Here is a 17,567-nt window from a genome sequence, read left to right on the forward strand (position 1 = left end):
TTCCAGTGGGTGCCAGCAAGGCCCTGGGCGGCCCAGAGGGGTTCAAGGCTCTGCCTTCTGGCTTTCTGTCTTGTCTTGTTTCCTGGCATATGACAGTATTCGAGAAGCTGGCCAGAATCATGTATGAACCCTTTCTCTGAGGTGACTCTAATTTTGATTCTTTGAAAAACAGCAGTGAGGCAGAAACTTCAGGCGCCAGAAGACTTAACAGGCCAGTCAAAGGTTATGCTACTTCCTCTTTCTTCTCTATTCAAAAACATACCACACAGCCTCTGCTTAGGCAGAGTCCTCCGCCCATACATCCAGGAAGACTTACAGACCCATCCCCACCACCACTCTCCTCCCCGTCGGGGGTTGGGGAAGAGGAAAGGAGGGGTTGGGATACTGGTTTCTGCCTCTTTTTTTTTTTTAGAAGAATTTTTTTTTTTAAGATTTTTACTTATTTATTTGACAGACAGACATCACGAGTAGGCAGAGAGGCAGGCAGAGAAAGAGGAGGAAAGCAGGCTCCCGGCTGAGCAGAGAGCCCAATGCTGGGCACAATCCCAGGACCCTGGGATCATGACATGTGAGCCGAACACAGAGGCTTTAACCCACTGAGCCACCCAGGCGCCCCTGGTATCTGCCTCTTAAACCACTTTGGGGGCGGGAAGGGGCAAGCCGACGTCTGTGACCCCTTTGAAGCGAGTTCAGTGAACAGGTTCGTCTTGGGTTTTCCGTAGCCACATTAGACAACAAATTGGCAATTTCTCGACAGAGATTTCTCCCACGAGCTTGACAAGGTTTGCATACCTTATTTGTGGCGGTAATATGAGGGACATGTGAGCCCAGCGGTGGTCTACCTGCCTTCAGTACAATACCTAACGGTCATGATCTGGGAATCACTCTGTGTCCTCTGAGAAAGAAAAACCCCATGTTGTGGTTTGGATTGGGGCTTTAAGCCTTTTGTGGACAAAGGTCTTTGGGGACATTTGGTCTTTGTCTGGGCTCCAGCCACTTGAGGATGGGGGCCCTTGTCAGCACACACTTAAGAAAAATGGACTGATTTTTTTTTTTTTAACCCCCTTTTCAGTCTCCTTTCTTTTTCTGAGACTTTTTTACTTTCTCCCTGGTCTCATTTCCCCCAGTGTTTTTTTTTCTCTCTGTTTATCTCATTGGTGATCCCGAGACACCCCAGAAGCTGCCTGGCCCAGCTTTTAGAATGTCACCCCTCCAACCGCCCTTCGGCATAGATGCAATTCCTTTGCCCTCCCACTTGGCCTCTCCTGCCTCCAGCAGCCCCGCTCCAGCTTGGCCTCACGACAGGAGACCTCCCCGAATGGCCCATTGGGGGCGGTATTTGCAGCCCGAGGCTTCCCGGGTCCGCGCGACGAGCCCCAGGTAAACTTCCAGGCTCTCCACCCGCCTCGGGACGAGCACTGAACTTGAATGACCTTTGCTCGCTTTGCATGACAAAGGAAGTAATCGCGTTTAGAAAAGTGCCGGAGGTGGGGGGAGGGGAGGGCTGAACCTTCCAGCTCCCGGCCCGTACCAGCCGCAAGACCAAATAAGGGCGTGTGAGGCACCTCCGTCCCCGTTCAAGTTCAGAGTGCAGTGTGCAAACGCGGGGCTCGGTTTTCAGAGAGATAAGCTATTACCCAACCCTGGTGGCGTTCCAGCAGCAGGGCCTCTGGGTAGCGAGACTGAGTCTGGGGGGGAGGAGGAAAGACCTGGGCCGTCGGGTTTTCCCAGCCTGGACCGAGGAGCGAAGGCGGAGGCTGTCCTTGCTAGAGTCTTCTGCCTGCGTGAACTGACAGCCCACAGATTTTCAGAGCCTTTCCGTGACTCTCTTGACAGGGTGAGTCATTAGAATGTGTAGGAAAGGTCGGAGTTTGAGGCTGTTCAGCCAGGAGGAAAACAAACATTATTTTTATGAACCCACCCAGGCCGAGAGGCCGGCTTGTTTACCGAACACTGAGGTCTAGGGCAGCACTAAGTTTGGGGCATTTTCCAGCAGTTGTAATGCCTGTTTGCTAAACACGGAGAGCTGGCTTCGCTGTTGGCACTTCTCCGGGGCCATCCGAGCCCCACAAAGGGCCCTCATCTCCGTGTGGTGCCTCGTGTGCTGCAGCAACCCCTGGCTGACGGCGGCCGGGGCCTGAGCAAGCCACTCCTGCCCTGGCCCTTCCCTCGCCTTCCCCCTGCAAATCCCTTCTCATCCCGCAGCAGCGCAAATTCACCCCTGCTAGGCTCAGCCCTGAAGTGCTGGAGAGTTAGCGCCTTTGGAGAGAAATACTTCTGCCCTTTTTCCTGCTGGATGGACAGTGCAAGGTGCTTTTCCGACGACTTTGCAGACAGCCCTGCGGGATCACACAGCCGAGGTCCATCTGTAAGGCCATCCTTGCGTTGGCTGTGCCTCTGTCACTGCCTCCCTCCCTCTGTCACTCGCTCCTACTCCCTGGGGATCACACTCCCCAGCCAAGTCCCTACTTAGGCCTTCCTCGTAGGCTCTGCTTCCTGGGGACCTAGGCTGGATATCCGGAGGCCCGAACACTTTCAGAGAACACGTACTACAGAGTTTCCCACCGAAACGTTGTCTTTTCAAAATTCAGTTCCTCTAAATACATCTCTATTCCTCTTTCGTAGGAGCCTCATTCTTTGGCCAAAATTAAAGAAACAGAATTTAAGTTTAATAACTTGACGGGTTTTCTTTTCCCCCGTTTTGCGCTAACATTCCGTTCCTTGGGTGTATCTACACTTTCTCTGCTTTTGCTTTGAACCTGCCCCAAAACTGGGTTATCTTTAGCATTTCTTGTGCGCAGGGCACTTCAGGAAGTTGGAGAAACTGCTCCCTGGCGGCGGAACCCCAGAACTGCAGGCTCCATCCCCTGTAATTGCAGTGAAAGTGATCTTTTATGCTTCTTTAATTATTTCCTTAGAAGAATCTCTAGAAAGATAAGGTCGAAGGGCAGAGGTAATCACGTATGGCCCAACTGCCTTCTCATTGAAATGCAGCGACTGAAACTCTTGCCAACAGGGTCGAACAGGACAGAACCGCGTCCCAGTACAGTGTCTGTTCTCCCCCACCCAGACAGCCTGCTTTCATTTCGCATTTCTTGGATTTTTTTTTCTGAAAAAGCAGAAGAATATATGTTGGCAGCTTACATGTCTGGCTTTGTCAAGTGCCTGTTTTCTTCCACCAACCAGAGCGTTTTCCTGTTTCATGCAGTCCTCAGACTTCTCTGTGAATGACCTTGGAAGTTCCATCTTTATTCCCAGATCCCCATTGCTGGCTTCTTAGTGGGGAAACACCACCTGACTGGTGTGGGATGTAGATGGAAAGAGCCGTGCCTAAATTAGAAAGTCTAGGGACAAGGTGTGACTTGTGGGCCACTTCGGTGCCTCAGCTTTACCACTCCTGAGCTGAGAGAGGGCTCGACAGACTGCAGATCTCCCAAAGAGGGGGGGAGAGAGGCACCCCAAAGAAGGGCAGTCCCTGGTTTTCCTCCTCCTCTGTTCTTCGGACTTGTCATCTCAGCTCTACTGGGGCGAACCTTGGCCAGAAACTTGGTTTCAGTTCACCGCATCCCTCTGTTTCTGCCAGAGTCGCTCAGCTTCCCATTCTCTGGAGACTTACCCAAGCGGACCAGCCTCTGAGAGATTTCCAGACTCATTAGGATCTCAGGAAAAACCCCAAAGGACTTCGCTGATAATTAAAGGATGTTCCTGGGAATTCTAAGCTCCATAACTTTATTACCATTCCTGGTGGGCCTGGACAGGTTTGGATTCGGGGGGAAGGAGGCAGCAGAGGAACTACTATTTGGAATAGTGTTTTGGGTACTTGAGTGGCTCAGTCGGTTAATTGTCTGCCTTTGGCTCAGGTCATGATCCCAGAGTCCTGCATCGAGCAGGGAGCCTGCTTCTCCCTCTGCCTGCTGCTTCCTTTCTCTCTCTCTCTGACAAGTAAATAAATAAAATCTTTGGAAAAAAAAAAAGAGAGAGAGAGAGAGAGAGAATACCCGTGTTTTGCCGAAGCGAATCTATCACAGGTTCCCATTCGCGGCCGACTAGGAGAGCATTCCCCAGTGTTCCTTAAGGGTAAAGACTGACTCTTGTTGGAGGCTTGATTTCTTCTGTTTTCATATTGGCCTGGAATTACATAACAGGATTTCCAAGGAGACAGGTTTTTTTTTTTAAGATTTTATTTATTTGCCAGAGAGAGAGAGAGAGAGAGAGAGAGAGAACACACAAGCAGGCAGAGAGGCAGGCAGAGAAGCAGGCTCCCTGCCGAGCAAGGAACCCGATGCGGGACTCGATCCCAGGATGCTGGGATCATGACCTAAGCCGAAGGCAGCGGCTTAACCAACTGAGCCACCCAGGCGTCCCAGGAGACAGGTTGTTAACAAGATGAAACCAGTCTTGATACAGACGTATTCTGTGACATTCCCGGTCAGCCAGTCCCCTGAGCACCTGTGTGTCTGCCTGTGGAACTCAATGGTTCGCTCCTGACCAGCTCTTTCCAGCTGTAAAAGGAAGTAAATGAACCCAAGTTTTGGGGGGCTCACAGGGATAAGAAAGTAGGTATAAAAGCACCTGAAAAAAAGAGAAAGCACTGGAGATTTTTAGGAAGAGTGGAGTTCTTGCTATGAGTTATAGGTATGAGTCTTTAACTTCTGCCTATAAAATGCACAAATCCCTCTGCTTTTTTTTTAAGATTTTATTTATTTATTTGACAGACAGAGATCACAAGTAGACAGAGAGGCAGGCAGAGAGAGAGGGAGAAGCAGGCTCCCCGCTGAGCAGAGAGCCTGATGCGGGGCTTGATCCCAGGACCCTGAGATCATGACCCAGGCGCCCCAATCTCTCCGCTTTGTTTTTTTTTTTTTTTAAGATTTTATTTATTTATTTGACAGAGAGAGGTCACAAGTAGGCAGAGGCAGGCAGAGAGAGGAGGAAGAAGGCTCCCCACTGAGCAGAGAGCCCGATGCGGGGCTCGATCCCACGACCCTGAGACCATGACCTGAGCCGAAGGCAGAGGCTTAACCCACTGAGCCACCCAGGCGCCCCATCTCTCTCCTTTTTAAAAACACTCCCTTGGGGCACCTGGCTGGCTCAGTCGGTGGAGCAGACTGAGACTCTTGATTTCAGAGCTCGAGTCCCCTGCTGGCTGTAGAGATGGCCTAAAAAAAACAAAACAAAATACTCCCTTAATGCTGATTTCTTGTGAGTCAACACACTTTCCACATAGGCTTCATAACAAGGTTCTTAAGAGATCTATACGTGTTCTCTGCACCTTTGACTCAGTAATTACATTTCTTTTTCTTTTTTTAAGATTTTATTTATTTATTTATTTATTTGAGAGAGAGAGAGAGAGAGCGCGCGCACGAGTAGGCAGAGCCGCAGGCAGAGCCGCAGGCAGAGGGAGAGGGAGAGGGAGAAGCGGGCTGTCTGCCAAGCAGGGAGCCCCATGCGGGGCTCAATCCCAGGACCCTGGGATCGTCATGACCTGAGCTGAAGGCAGAGGCTTACCCTACTGAGCCACCCAGGTGCCCCAGTAATTACATTTCTATAATTTTATTTGAAGGGGATATTGAGAGAAGCATACAAAAAGTTATGTATAGGCACACCTGGCTGGTTCAGTCAGTAGAGCGTGAGACTCTTGATCTCGGAGCCATGAGTTCAAGCCCCATGTTGGGTGTGGACCCTACTTAAAAAAAAAAAAAGTTACTTCTGAGGATTATTATCATAATAATAACAATTGGAAACAACCTAAATAATCAGTAAAGTCCAGGCTTTACATATTTTGGCATATCTGAATCAGAATTTGGTTATGTATGCAGCAAATAATAGAAAGTCTACAATAACTGTGACCCAAGGAGTTGTGCCATCTAGGGCTGGTGGGGTGCCTTCGTTCCAAAACTCCTCCAGGTCAGGCCTTCTCCTTTTTGGTTACTCTACTGTGTCTGGCTTTTATACCCAAGATTGCTTCACAGGCCAAGATGGCTCCCAACTCCAGCCCGCCGCAAAGAGGGACGGGACAGAAAGAAATGGGGCAAAGGTCATTCACCAACTGTCTCTTCAAGGAAGGGCCCAACGGTTGACTGACTTCTGTTTACATTCAGCGTGTTTATCTAAGGCGAATTGTTCATCTGTCAGAGAAGAAAGGAACTGCCAATGTTATTACTTGAACTCAAGCCCTGAGTTGATGAGGGTTGAATTTGGGACAAAGAACCACTCCAGTAGTTGGTCTGAAAGAGTCATTTTTGTATCCGTTCGAAGGTTCCCAGAGTCAAATTTTCTATGTCCCTATCTGGAGGGGAGGTGATCCCACCAGGATGCCTCGTTCCCGTACACAGTTCATACTTTGTTGGTGCCTGGCCTGTTTTATAACGTTGCTGTCTTCTAAACGTCTTACTCGTGTGTTCCAACCCCAAAGGCTGGTTGGTATAGCTCCTTCGGCTCAGCCAGAGGCTACTTCCGTCGATCTGCTGGTGCTTATTAAGCCCCTAGACACAGTTCCTTGCCCGTGGCCGAAGCTCATTTACTCATTGTTTATTTAAATAAATTGTTCTTTGACTTGGATTGTACCCAGTTCCACATGAGAAATAGAAGAGCGAGACACAGGTCTGTTCTCATATTTTGGCGTGAGGCTAGGGAGACACACAAAGCAATAGAAAATAAGAGAAATGCTGTAACTAATCAGATGCGAAGAGGGGTGGTCCAGACCACAGCTGATAGAAATGTTCACTACGGGGCGCCGGGGTGGCTCAGTGGTTTAAATCCTCTGCCTTCGGCTCAGGTCATGATCCCGGGGTGCTGGGATCGAGACCCACATCAGGCTCTCTGCTTAGCAGGGAGCCTGCTTCCTCCTCTCTCTCTCTCTGCCTGCCTCTCTGCCTACTTGTGATCTCTGTCTGTCAAATAAATAAATAAAATCTTAAAAAAAAAAAAGAAAGAAATGTTCACTACGATTCCTAAATGTAAGGAAGGTTGATAGTAAAGAATTTGGCTTTGCCCAAAGAGAGATCTGGCCTTTGGCCGGGGCTTTAGGGCCGTGCAGGGTCAGCCCACATGTGGCTGAGGTCGACCACGTGGACCATCAATCGGTCATGCCCAAGTCACGGAACCCCAATAAAAACTCTGAACACCAAAGCAGCAGTGAGCTTCCCTGGTTGGCAGTCCTCCCTGTGTGTTGTCACACATCACTGCCGGCAGAATCACGCGTCCCCCAGGGAGAGGACAACAGATCGTTCACATTCAGAACCCTCTCAGATTCTACACCCTGTGTTCTCTTCCTTCGGCTGATTTAATCTGCATCCTTTCCCTGTTAGTGGCTCAGTCAGTTAAGATCTGCCTTTGGCTCAGCTCATGATAGGGTCCTCAGATCGAGTCCCACATAGGTGGGGGATGGGGGGCGGTTCCTGCTCAGAAAGGAGTCTGCTTCTCCGTCTGCCCCTCACCCTGCCTGTGCTCTCCCTCTCTCTGTCAAATAAAGAAATAAAATATTTTAAAAAGGAAAGAGAGAGGGAGAGGTGGATATCTATTTGTAAGACTACGAATAGGGGCACTTGGCTGGCTCAGTCTGGGGAGTGTGCAGTGGAGCAGGGTCATGTGTTCAAGCCCCACTTTAGGGGCAGAGATACATTTTAAAAATTCAATAAAAAGGGGCACCTGGGTGGCTTAGTGGGTTAAGCCTCTGCCGTCAGCTCAGGTCATCATCTCAGGGTCCTGGGATCAAGCCCCGCATCCGGGCTCTCTGCTCAGCAGGGAGCCTGCTTCCTCCTCTCTCTCTGCCTGCCTGTCTGCCTACTTGTGATCTCTGTCTGTCAAATAAATTAAAAATAAGAAAATTATAAAAAAATAATTCAATTAAAAAATGAACAAATAAAAAGACTACCCAGTATATCCCCAAACTGAGGTCAAATTGAGACCTTGACCTCGTGTTAGATGATGCCATAGATGGATGCACAAAAAAGAGACAGAGGAGGGGGTAGGCTTGTGGCACGGCCGAATGGAAACTCACAGAAGGTGCAGACCTCTGCCCCGGAGACCAGCCCCACTGGGGTGCAGCCCCGTTGGACGGAGTATGCTGCTGGCTCCATAGGGCTAGAACATCTCGGCTCTGCAGTCAGAAAGCCAGGTCCAAATCCACCTCCAACAACCTTGCAAGCGGGCTCCCTCACTTCGTCCGTAAAGGCTCCTTCTCTAGATGTTCATGAGGTTAAATGAAGAAACATAGCTTTGTGCTTTTTCTTAAAGCACTGTTGCTTTTACTCTTGCAAAGATACATATCATTCTGTGGTGTGGCCACATTTGTTCCTAACCCGTACGTCTCCCGAACTTTAGATCAAAGCCTTGTCTCTTCAATGTCTGTCTCCTCCCCTCAGCAGCGAGCACAGGGCTCCAAAAGTGTGTTGTGTGGAGGTGTACGCTGATCTCTAGTTGCATCACGTTTCCAAATCTTACCTCTTTCGCTGAAATCTGGATCCTTAAGGGTGCCCCCCCATCCTCGCCCCATACAGTTCTTATCACAGGACTGGCACATGCCTACCAGAGCTTAAGGAGGAGTTCACACCTGATTAGAAAAGGTGTTTCTTCTTCCCAGGGACTTCCCAGATGACCCAGGTGTGCAGTGGGACACAGAGCGTGTGGCTGGCACCCTCCTCCAGCACATAGAAGCAAACGGCATCAACCTGGTAAGCGGACACCCTCCCTGAATGCAAAGCCATGGGATCCCGGTCACACCTTTACCTGTGGCTGCCCTCCTCTAGAGCTCTCTTTTAAATCTGCAGAGGGGAGCGCCTGGGTGGCTCAGTTGGCTAAGCGTCTGCTTTCAGCTCAGGTCACGGTCCCAGGATCCTGGGTTTGAGCCCCGCATAGGGCTCCCTGGTCAGCGGGGAGCCTGCTTCCTCCTCTCTCTCTCTCTGCCTCTCTGCCTACTTGTGATCTCTCTCTGTGTCAAATAAATAAATAAAATCTTTAAAAAAATAAAATAAAAGGCAAATGTTACCATAGTTTTCATTTGACATTGAGGAAACTCAGGCTTCCAGAAGCTGAGAAGCTTGCCCGAGGTCAGCAAGGGATGAAGCTGGGATTTTTAGCCTCAATTTCTCACTCCAGAACACACAAGGGTACATTCACGCGCACTGCCGGAGAACATTTTAGTCAGAGGTAGAGCAACAGTGCAGATTCACATTTACTGGTCAACAAAGGCGGAAGCCCCCAATCTCAGCTCTGCCGGGGTCCTCTGGACCGGGCCTTGCCAGTGGTCGATGTTATGGCCACTGAGGAGGCTTACTGTCCACCTCTAAAATGACAATGACAGTCCCTCATGGGCTAATGCCTAAAATTTACCACTTAAAGCCCTAAACACCCAGGCAGCCCTTAAGGACTGCACACTGGTGAACAGGATCGGTGCTTGCCAGGGGGCCGGGTTTCTGTTTTAGACCATGTTGCATTTGACCACAGCTCTGAGCATCCAGGGAGGGGTCTTGGGGCACAGACAGCTCTCCGTGCCGTTTTTGCTTTCAGATTTCCCAAGTTTGTGTCCCAGAAAAGTGATTTGTGGTCCAGGCCCCATCTCAAGACCTCCTTCTCCAAGCAGCCTTCTGTGACTTCTTCGGCCCACTTTGGGAATCCTACAGTATTTGGCGTGTGTCCTGCGAGTTGCTGTTAATTCTTTAAAGTACAGACCGTGTCTTACGAACTAGACTGGAGGGTCCGTGAAGGCAAGGACCGCCATGACATTTTTATATCCCCAAGAACGAGAACAGGCCCTAGACCGTGCTTGTCCCCAGACTGCCCAGACGGTTAACTGCCACCTGGCTCTCTTTCCTGTTGTGTGAGGTGCTCGTGTTCATTCCAGTGCATGAGGGCCCTTAATAGTCAGGACAATCCTGAACTGATTTAATTTCCCTACTTAAGGAAACCATTTTATTTTTTTTTAAAGATTTTATTTATTCATTTGAGAGACAGAGATCACAAGCAGGCAGAGAGGCAGGCAGAGAGGCAGGCAGGTGGGGCGGGGGGGGGGGGGAGCAGCAGGCTCTCTGCCGAGCAGAGAGCCCAATGCGGGGCTCGATCCCAGGATCCTGGGATCATGACCCCAGCCAAAGGCAGAGGCTTTAACCCACTGAGCCACCCAGGCGCCCCAAGGAAACCATTTTAAAACAGCTCTTTAACTCACCTTGCTGTTAATAAGGAAACTCCCAAGCTGTCACGGTGCAGTAAGGAATAATTTCCCCGGCCTGCACTTCGTACAACAGTAGGCGTGTAAGACCACGCTAACACCATTGCCAGTGAGGACATAAGTGGCCATAATCGCGCTCAGCCCCCACGAGGCAGTGAAATATGCTTTCCCACAGTCCCCGTAGGCCCTGGTGGGCCAGAGGCGAGGGCTTAGTAGTAGACAGGGGAGAAGTCACTCAGTGGCGGGGTCAGGGGCCCAGGTGCCCCCTCCAGACCAGAAGTATTGGCCGCACGATGAGAGAAGATTAACGGGGAAGCAGAGACAGAATCGAGGAGCACCGAGCTAAGACATGAGAAGACAGATTCCCACCTGGGCTGAGCTGGGATGATCCTAAAAGCTCTCCTCCGCCCCAGCTGAAAGCTGGCTCTGCAGGGGTTAACCCCGGGAGATGGAAGGAAACCAGGTGCCATCTGGTCCCAGCCCCACCATGTTTGCTGAGCTGCCAGGACCTGGCTTTGAAAAGGTTTATGATGCTGCCCTCTACAGAGAGCAGCCAAGGGGTTCAGTAGTGTCTCCGTGGCAAACAAGGCTAGGTCCGGGGTCCGGCCCCTATATGGACCTTTCATTCAACAAATATTTATTGAGCGCCTCATCTGTGATATTCCCTATTTGCTGTGAACTGGCTATATAGAAGTGAAACCAAACACCCAGTCCCTGCTCCCTTAGGGATCCGTGACATGTGGGTCCCCATCATTGTTTGCTGTGGGGGACAGTGCTTACCAGCATCCTGGGCTTTTCCCCACTGACCGCCCCCCTTTCTGCCCCGTGGCAACACCCCTCAGTCATCACAGCAAATCTATCTTCAGACATGGCCAGAGGTGCCTGGGGCGACATAGCCCCCAGCTGAGAACCACCATCTTAGAGAAACCAGAGCAGCCCCTCCATTACCACAGGGGTCTGGGTAAGATTTCATTTGAACAAAGATTTCCCCAGCTTTTGGGGGAGGGAGTGGGTGAGGTGGATGGAGTTCTAGAAAGAGCTACAGGGGTCACCGTTGTCACATTAAATATCTGCAAAAGTCCAGGGAGCTGGATACAATTCCGCTCAGCCCTCCTTGCGACGGAAAAAAAGAGGGAGACTATAGGAAGAAACGGAGACCTAGGAGAATTTCAGAAGCGATTGAGCCAAGCTCCACTGGGCCCCCAGTACCCCCTAACCTAGGAAATGCTCTCCAGCCCACCCAGGGTAATGACTAGCCCCACTGTCACACTCTCCTGATAAAAGCAGGCTTGGAGTTGAGACGCTCTAGCCTGTCCTGTTGTACGTACACATTCCAGAACATTTCCATGTCCGGCTGTTGTGTCTTCACCTCAACCCCGCCAGGAAGGCAGAGCAGGTATTACTTTTCTTACCTGGCAAATGAGACGACCAACAACACATTGAACCTTGAAATAACTTCCAGCGGTCAAGTTCTGTGACCTGCCCAATGGCAGGGGTTAAGTAGGGTCCGAGGTAAGAGTAGACTTGAGTCAACACTGTGTTGGATGGAACACTGGGATCAGAACAGGGTACTTGAGTTAGTTAACATGGTTTTACGTTTTGTTTTCATTTTGTGGGGTTTTTTTTCTTTTTTAAAGTAGGCTCCATCCCCAATGTGGGGCTTGAACTCACGACCCTGAGATTAAGAGTCATATACTCTACCGACAGCCCCAGCCAGGCGCCCCACGGAGTATGTGTTTTAATAGACTGTATTCTTTAGAGCAGTTTTAGGTTCATAGCAAAGTCGAGCGGAAGGTACACAAAAACTCCCCGTCCCCATGATTTTTTACAATCAGCAAACCAACACTGACACATTAGCACCCCCCAGTCCACAGTTTACATGAGGGCCCACTTTTGGTGCTATACATTCCATGGGCTTTGACAAATGTATAATGACACATGTCCACAATTCGCTTTTTATAAGCCTTTAACTCTTTTTGTTCTGTTTTTAAATTTTCCAGAAGGGAGAATTTCAAGCCTGCAACTGTAGAGAGAAGTTTAATGAACTTCCATGTTCCTGTCACTCGGCTCCTGTAATCATTAACTCACAGTCAATATTAGCTTCATTTAAACAGCTGTTCACCTCCCCACCTCCTGTATATTTTCTTTCTTTTTTTTTTTTTAAAGATTTTATTTATTTGACAGAAAGAGATGCAGCGAGAGAGGGAACGCAAGCAGGGGGAGTGGGAGAGGGAGAAGCAGGCTTCCCGCCGAGCAGGGAGCCCAAAGTGGGACTCGATCCCAGAACCCTGGGATCATAACCTGAGCCAAAGGCAGAAGCTTTAACCCACTGAGCCACCCAGGCGCCCCTGACAACAACTCCTTTATTAACATAACTATAATGCCATTGTCACCCCTAAACATTCACAATTCCTTGATACCAGTGTTTTATATTTCCAATAGTCTCATGTCATAAATATGTTTTCATTTTGTGCTTATTTTTACGGCTTGTTTGAATCAGGATACGTTGACAGGACTTTAAATTTTCTTTTCATCTGCAGTCCCCAGCCCCCACCCTGTGCCCAGTAGAGGTTTGCTGCTCTCACTGTAACACAGAGTTCTCTATACCTGAAGTCAGCATTTTATGATTTAAAATAGAAACACCAGTAGGAAAGCCCTTCTCAGCCTATACCAGTCCCCGTCCTGGTCCCTTTAGTCCATGTGGCATGCCGTGCACTTTCCTTGGGGACAGCTTACCTCTTTCCACTTCCCCTAACCAACCACTCCTGTTCCTTTTTCTGAATCCCTGTTCTCTTTCTTAAATTTCTTTTATTATTCAAGGTAACACGATTATTATTCAGACTTACTTGGTCTTTTTCTTAATCCATCTGTACAGAAATGAAATGTTGGAACCCAGCCTAGCTTATCCTTAATAAGTAGAAGATACAGAGGCAGTCCACGAGTGAATAGACTTCTGTGATCTTAACCCCGGGGCATGGTGGGCACCGTCCCTCAAAGCCTTTGTGCCCTCAGTAAGCACAAGGAAGGGGGCCACATAAACATAAATCAGCTAGCATCTACAAGAACAAAGTTCACCCCACAGCCAGCCATGAGAACGAAGCGTGCTAATAAATGGCCAGGCAGATAAGAAACAAAGATCCTCTAAACCAGGTTTGTATCGTAGCCGAATTCCACTCTGCTTCACTGGCCCAGAACAAGAGTAAACAGTAAAACCCCCACAGACCGTCTCCACACAACTGGCCAACGCAATGGGTTTACCCCACCGATCCGCTCCAAAGTGAGTTCGGTTGTACCCAGAATTGGGTACAGAGTTCTGTGTGCTCCTTTTCTGGCCAGGGGAACAGGGACAGCTGCCTTGAAACTGAGGCAGAGAAAGTATTCAATCATGAGTGACCACCCTGGGGCGCCTGGGTGGCTCAGTGGGTTGGGCCTCTGCCTTCAGCTCGGGTCATGATCTTGGGGTCCTGGGATCGAGCCCCGCATCAGGCTCTCTGCTCAGTGGGGAGTCTGCTTCCCCCCTTCTCTCTGCCTGCCTCTCTGCCTACTTGTGATCTCTCTCTGTCAAATAAATAAATAAAATCTTAAAAACAAAAAAACAAAAATGAGTGACCACCCTGTTTCTCTACAGGTGGTGACGTTCGATGCAGGGGGAGTCAGTGGTCACCCCAATCACGTTGCTCTGTATGCAGCTGTGAGGTATGACTCTGCGTGTTGCAGCGGGGAGAGGGTCTGTTCATTTGTTCAGGGCGGATGGCTTCTAAAGGGCTTCCCCCCTCAGTGTGTGAGCCCCGTGGAACTGGCCGCTGAGGTACAGAGAGCCAGCGTTGGCCGCATTGTTCACCGCAGCTCACCACGCCGTCTGTGTGAGAAATCTCTCCGAAGTCATCTTATCATTGTTTTGCCTCCTCAGCTCATGAGGGTTTTTTCCGCACGGAAAAATGGGGTGACCTTTTATTTCTTTCTTTGCTTTGGCCACAGAGAGGTTTTGGGCCAAACTTGCAACCCCATGTAGCACATGTGGGAGATTTGAAGTGCTGAGTTCTGTAAATCAGTGTGCCTCGTGGCTTCATCTTCTTTTTCCTCCTTTTTTATTTTTTTTAATTTTTTTTTTAAAGATTTTATTTATCCATTTGACAGACAGAGATCACAAGTAGGCAGACAGGCAGGCAGACAGAGAGAGGGGGAAGCAGGCTCCCCGCTGAGCAGAGAGCCCGACGCGGGACTCGATCCCAGGACCCTGAGATCATGACCTGAGCCGAAGGCAGAGGCTTAACCCACTGAGCCACCCAGGTGCCCTCCTCCTTTTTTAAAAAAGATTTCATTTATTTCTTTGTCAGAGAGAGAAAGAGAGAGCAAGAGTGAGCACAAGCAGGAGGAGTGACAGGCTGAAGGAGAAGCAGGCTCCCCAGTGAGCGAGGAGCCCAATGGGGGACTTGATCCCAGGACCCTGGGGTCATGACCTGAGCTGAAGGCAGATGCTTAACCAACTGAGCCACCCGGGTGCCCCTTTCCTCCTTTCATTCTAATTTCTTTTGTACGTTTTTTTAAAAAGATTTTATTTATTTATTTGACAGGCAGCGAGAAAGGGAACACAAGCAGGGGGAGTGGGAAACACTGAGCAGGGACTCCAATGCGGGGCTCAATCCCAGGACTCTGGGATCATGACCTGAGCTGAAGGCAGACACTTAATGACTAAGCCACCCAGGCGCCCCTCTTTTGTACATTTTGTACACTGTATCAAATCTTTCTTTGGAGAAGGAAGATATACATACATAATAGGAAAACTTTTGTCCTTCAAAGCCACCCTATTTTACCGATAGGCATCTGTATTTTACTGGTAAAAAACAAACCCAAAAAATGCACCTCAGAGATATTGAGGGACTTATTCAGGGTCATATACACATAAACTGTGTTTCCCACCCTCTAGAGAAGTACTTCTCCCCAGCGCCATGAGTGGGGGAGTGGTGGACCCGGCCTAGGGAAAGGGAAGGGACAACTTGAAGTAAAGGACTTACTTTAGAACTTTCTTCTAAACATGCCCAGCATTCTCAGTCCAGACCAGAGAAATATGTAAAGTTGGAAATGGTTCCCCTATCATTAAGTCCAACCACCTCATTTAACTGAGGAAGTGAAGTGGTTTTCCCAGCACTGCCAGGCTGAACAATGGCAGAAGTAGTAGAACTGAAATCCATTTCGTATGAGTATGTTGTCTGTGTGTTGGTGCTGGAGTTGGACCACTTAGCCCATCTTTCTCTCTCTCTTTGGTTCCAAATAAAAGCAGACAAGAGATCTGGAGTTCATTGCTGCTGGATTGCCTAATGCTGTTGGGAGTGTAGAATGGCCTTCTCTGTGAGAAGGTGGGAGCAGGGGAGGTTGAAAAGGAGAAAGAACTCTTAGGGAAGAAATATCAATTAATATTTTCAAATAGCCTCCTGGCACACTCAAATTCAATTTCAAAAGAGAGAAACTTTGAAAAGTCCATCATAGTTACCTTCGTCTCTTATGGGCAAAGCTTGGACCAAGGCACTTCATAACTATTAGTCGTCCCCCAGATTGGCTAATCTTGGGGACGGTGCCCACACTTGTCCTTTCAGCTATAGCCAGAGGTATGGAATCCCAGAAACCTATATGGTGATTGATGCAAAAAAAAAAAAAAAAAAAAACTACCTAAAAACCTATGGGAGGGGGCACCTGGGTGGCTCAGTGGGTTAAGCTTCTGCCTTCGGCTGATCTGAGGATCCTGGGATCGAGCCCCGCATTAGGCTCTCTGCTCAGCAGGGAGCCTGCTTCCCCCTCTCTCTCTGCCTGCCTCTCTGCCTACTTGTGATCTCTCTCTCTCTGTCAAATAAATAAATAAAATCTTTAAAAATCTTTAAAAACCTTAAAAATCTTAAAATCTTAAAAAAAAAAAAAAACAAACAACCTATGGGGGGATCATAGGGTGTAGCAGGCCTTACCGCTGTTGGGGAGGAGGAAATTTTCTTCTGTCCAAGATTCTTCTAGCTGGACTAAGAATTAAATTTCCACAAGAAATTATTAACAGGAGAAAGTCAAATTTAATTTTGTCCTACAAAATCCATACAAACATGAATCCAAACATGAAATTTCAGAGACTGTCAGGCAACATGAGACTTATATGTCATCCTGAGCTCAGGAGCAGAATGGGAGTCTGGGATACAAGGAGAGGAAGACCATTAGCAGGAAGGTTGAAATGTTTGGAAAACAAAGGTGGCCCTTTTATCCCGATAAGTTTCTTAGATAAAAAGGAATCTCTACGGCTAGTTCTCTTTCTGGTACAGGCCCGTTTCCAGTGTAAGTTCAGGTGGTTGGGGGGCAGGTGCAAAGTGGTTTTCCTGAACTTGATGGGTTTTGATTGCTTTTAATTCAAGGTAACCTACATGCCATTGTAGCCCATACTGGAGAGGCCTGCCCTTGACCCCTGTACTCTGAAGGCTTTTCCTGTTAATTCACTCCTGTCCTTTCCTCCTCCAGGACCCTACACTCAGAAGGGAAGTTACCTAAAGGTAAGTGGTCTGTTTTGCTAAAGTCTAATAATTATTATCCCTCTTAGAAACTTATTGGGTGAAATTTGTAAATATATGGAGAACTGCCCTAGGTCAAGCCAAGGTGGGGCTGGGGAGGCTGGGCCACACTCTTCCTGACCTAGCTCACTGTGTCTGTCCATGTGGGTCCTCAGGCCTTAAAACCAGGTTGTATCCACTGGGAAGTCCTCTACTAGCCAGGCAGCCTCTGGGTGTGAGGGGAGGCCAGAGGTGTTAGGAGCACAAAACCAATAGGAGATACATGTAGAAAAGAGACTTATTGTAAAACTTGACTCATCCAAGTACAGAAGCTGAGAAGTCTCCCAGTCTGCCTCCTGTGAACTGGGGACCCAGGAAAGCTGGTGGTGTCAGTCAGTCTGGGTCCAAAGGCCTAAGAAGTAGGAGAGCCAGTGGTGTAAATCCCAGTCCAAGGGCAGGAGATCACCAGTGTCTCATCTCAAGAGTGAAGCAGAAAAGAACAAATTCTCCCTTCTTCTGCTTATTCTTCTATTCGGGCCCTCAGTCGATGGGACCATACCCACCCACACTGGGGAGGGCTATCTGCTTTCCTGGGTCCACCGATTTAAATGTTAGTCTCATCCAAAATACCCTCCCAGGCACACCCAGAAGTAATCAGCCAAATATCTGGGTAGCCTGTGACCCAGTTGAGTTGACACATGAAATTGACCATGACCCCAGGCCTTGCCCGCTCATCTGTCAAGCTTTCTTCCCAGGTGGGTCTTTTCTCACCTCCAATGTTCTTCCAGTCTGTCCATCTAAACTCCCATCCCAGCCCCCATCACTCAGCCAGGGTGCAAACATGGGTTTTTGATGGGTGTTTGAGGGGTTCACCTGCT

General features: G+C 48.9%; 1 protein-coding gene across 2 annotated transcripts in view; it reads left to right on the top strand.

The window, feature by feature from the left end:
• Positions 1-17,567, top strand: part of PIGL (phosphatidylinositol glycan anchor biosynthesis class L) — a 61,753-nt gene that overhangs the window by 36,143 nt on the left and 8,043 nt on the right. Inside the window, exons 3-5 of one of the 2 annotated variants that reach the window (XM_080825883.1) lie at positions 8,585-8,675; positions 13,797-13,864; positions 16,661-16,692. In XM_080825883.1, the coding sequence (XP_080682009.1) occupies positions 8,585-8,675; positions 13,797-13,864; positions 16,661-16,692 (191 nt within the window). The remainder of the gene's footprint in view (positions 1-8,584; positions 8,676-13,796; positions 13,865-16,660; positions 16,693-17,567) is intronic. The other variant, XM_080825884.1, reaches the window with a different exon arrangement.

Source organism: Martes martes (assembly GCF_963455335.1).
Source record: "Martes martes genome assembly, chromosome: 16".
Taxonomy (NCBI): Eukaryota; Metazoa; Chordata; class Mammalia; order Carnivora; family Mustelidae; genus Martes; species Martes martes.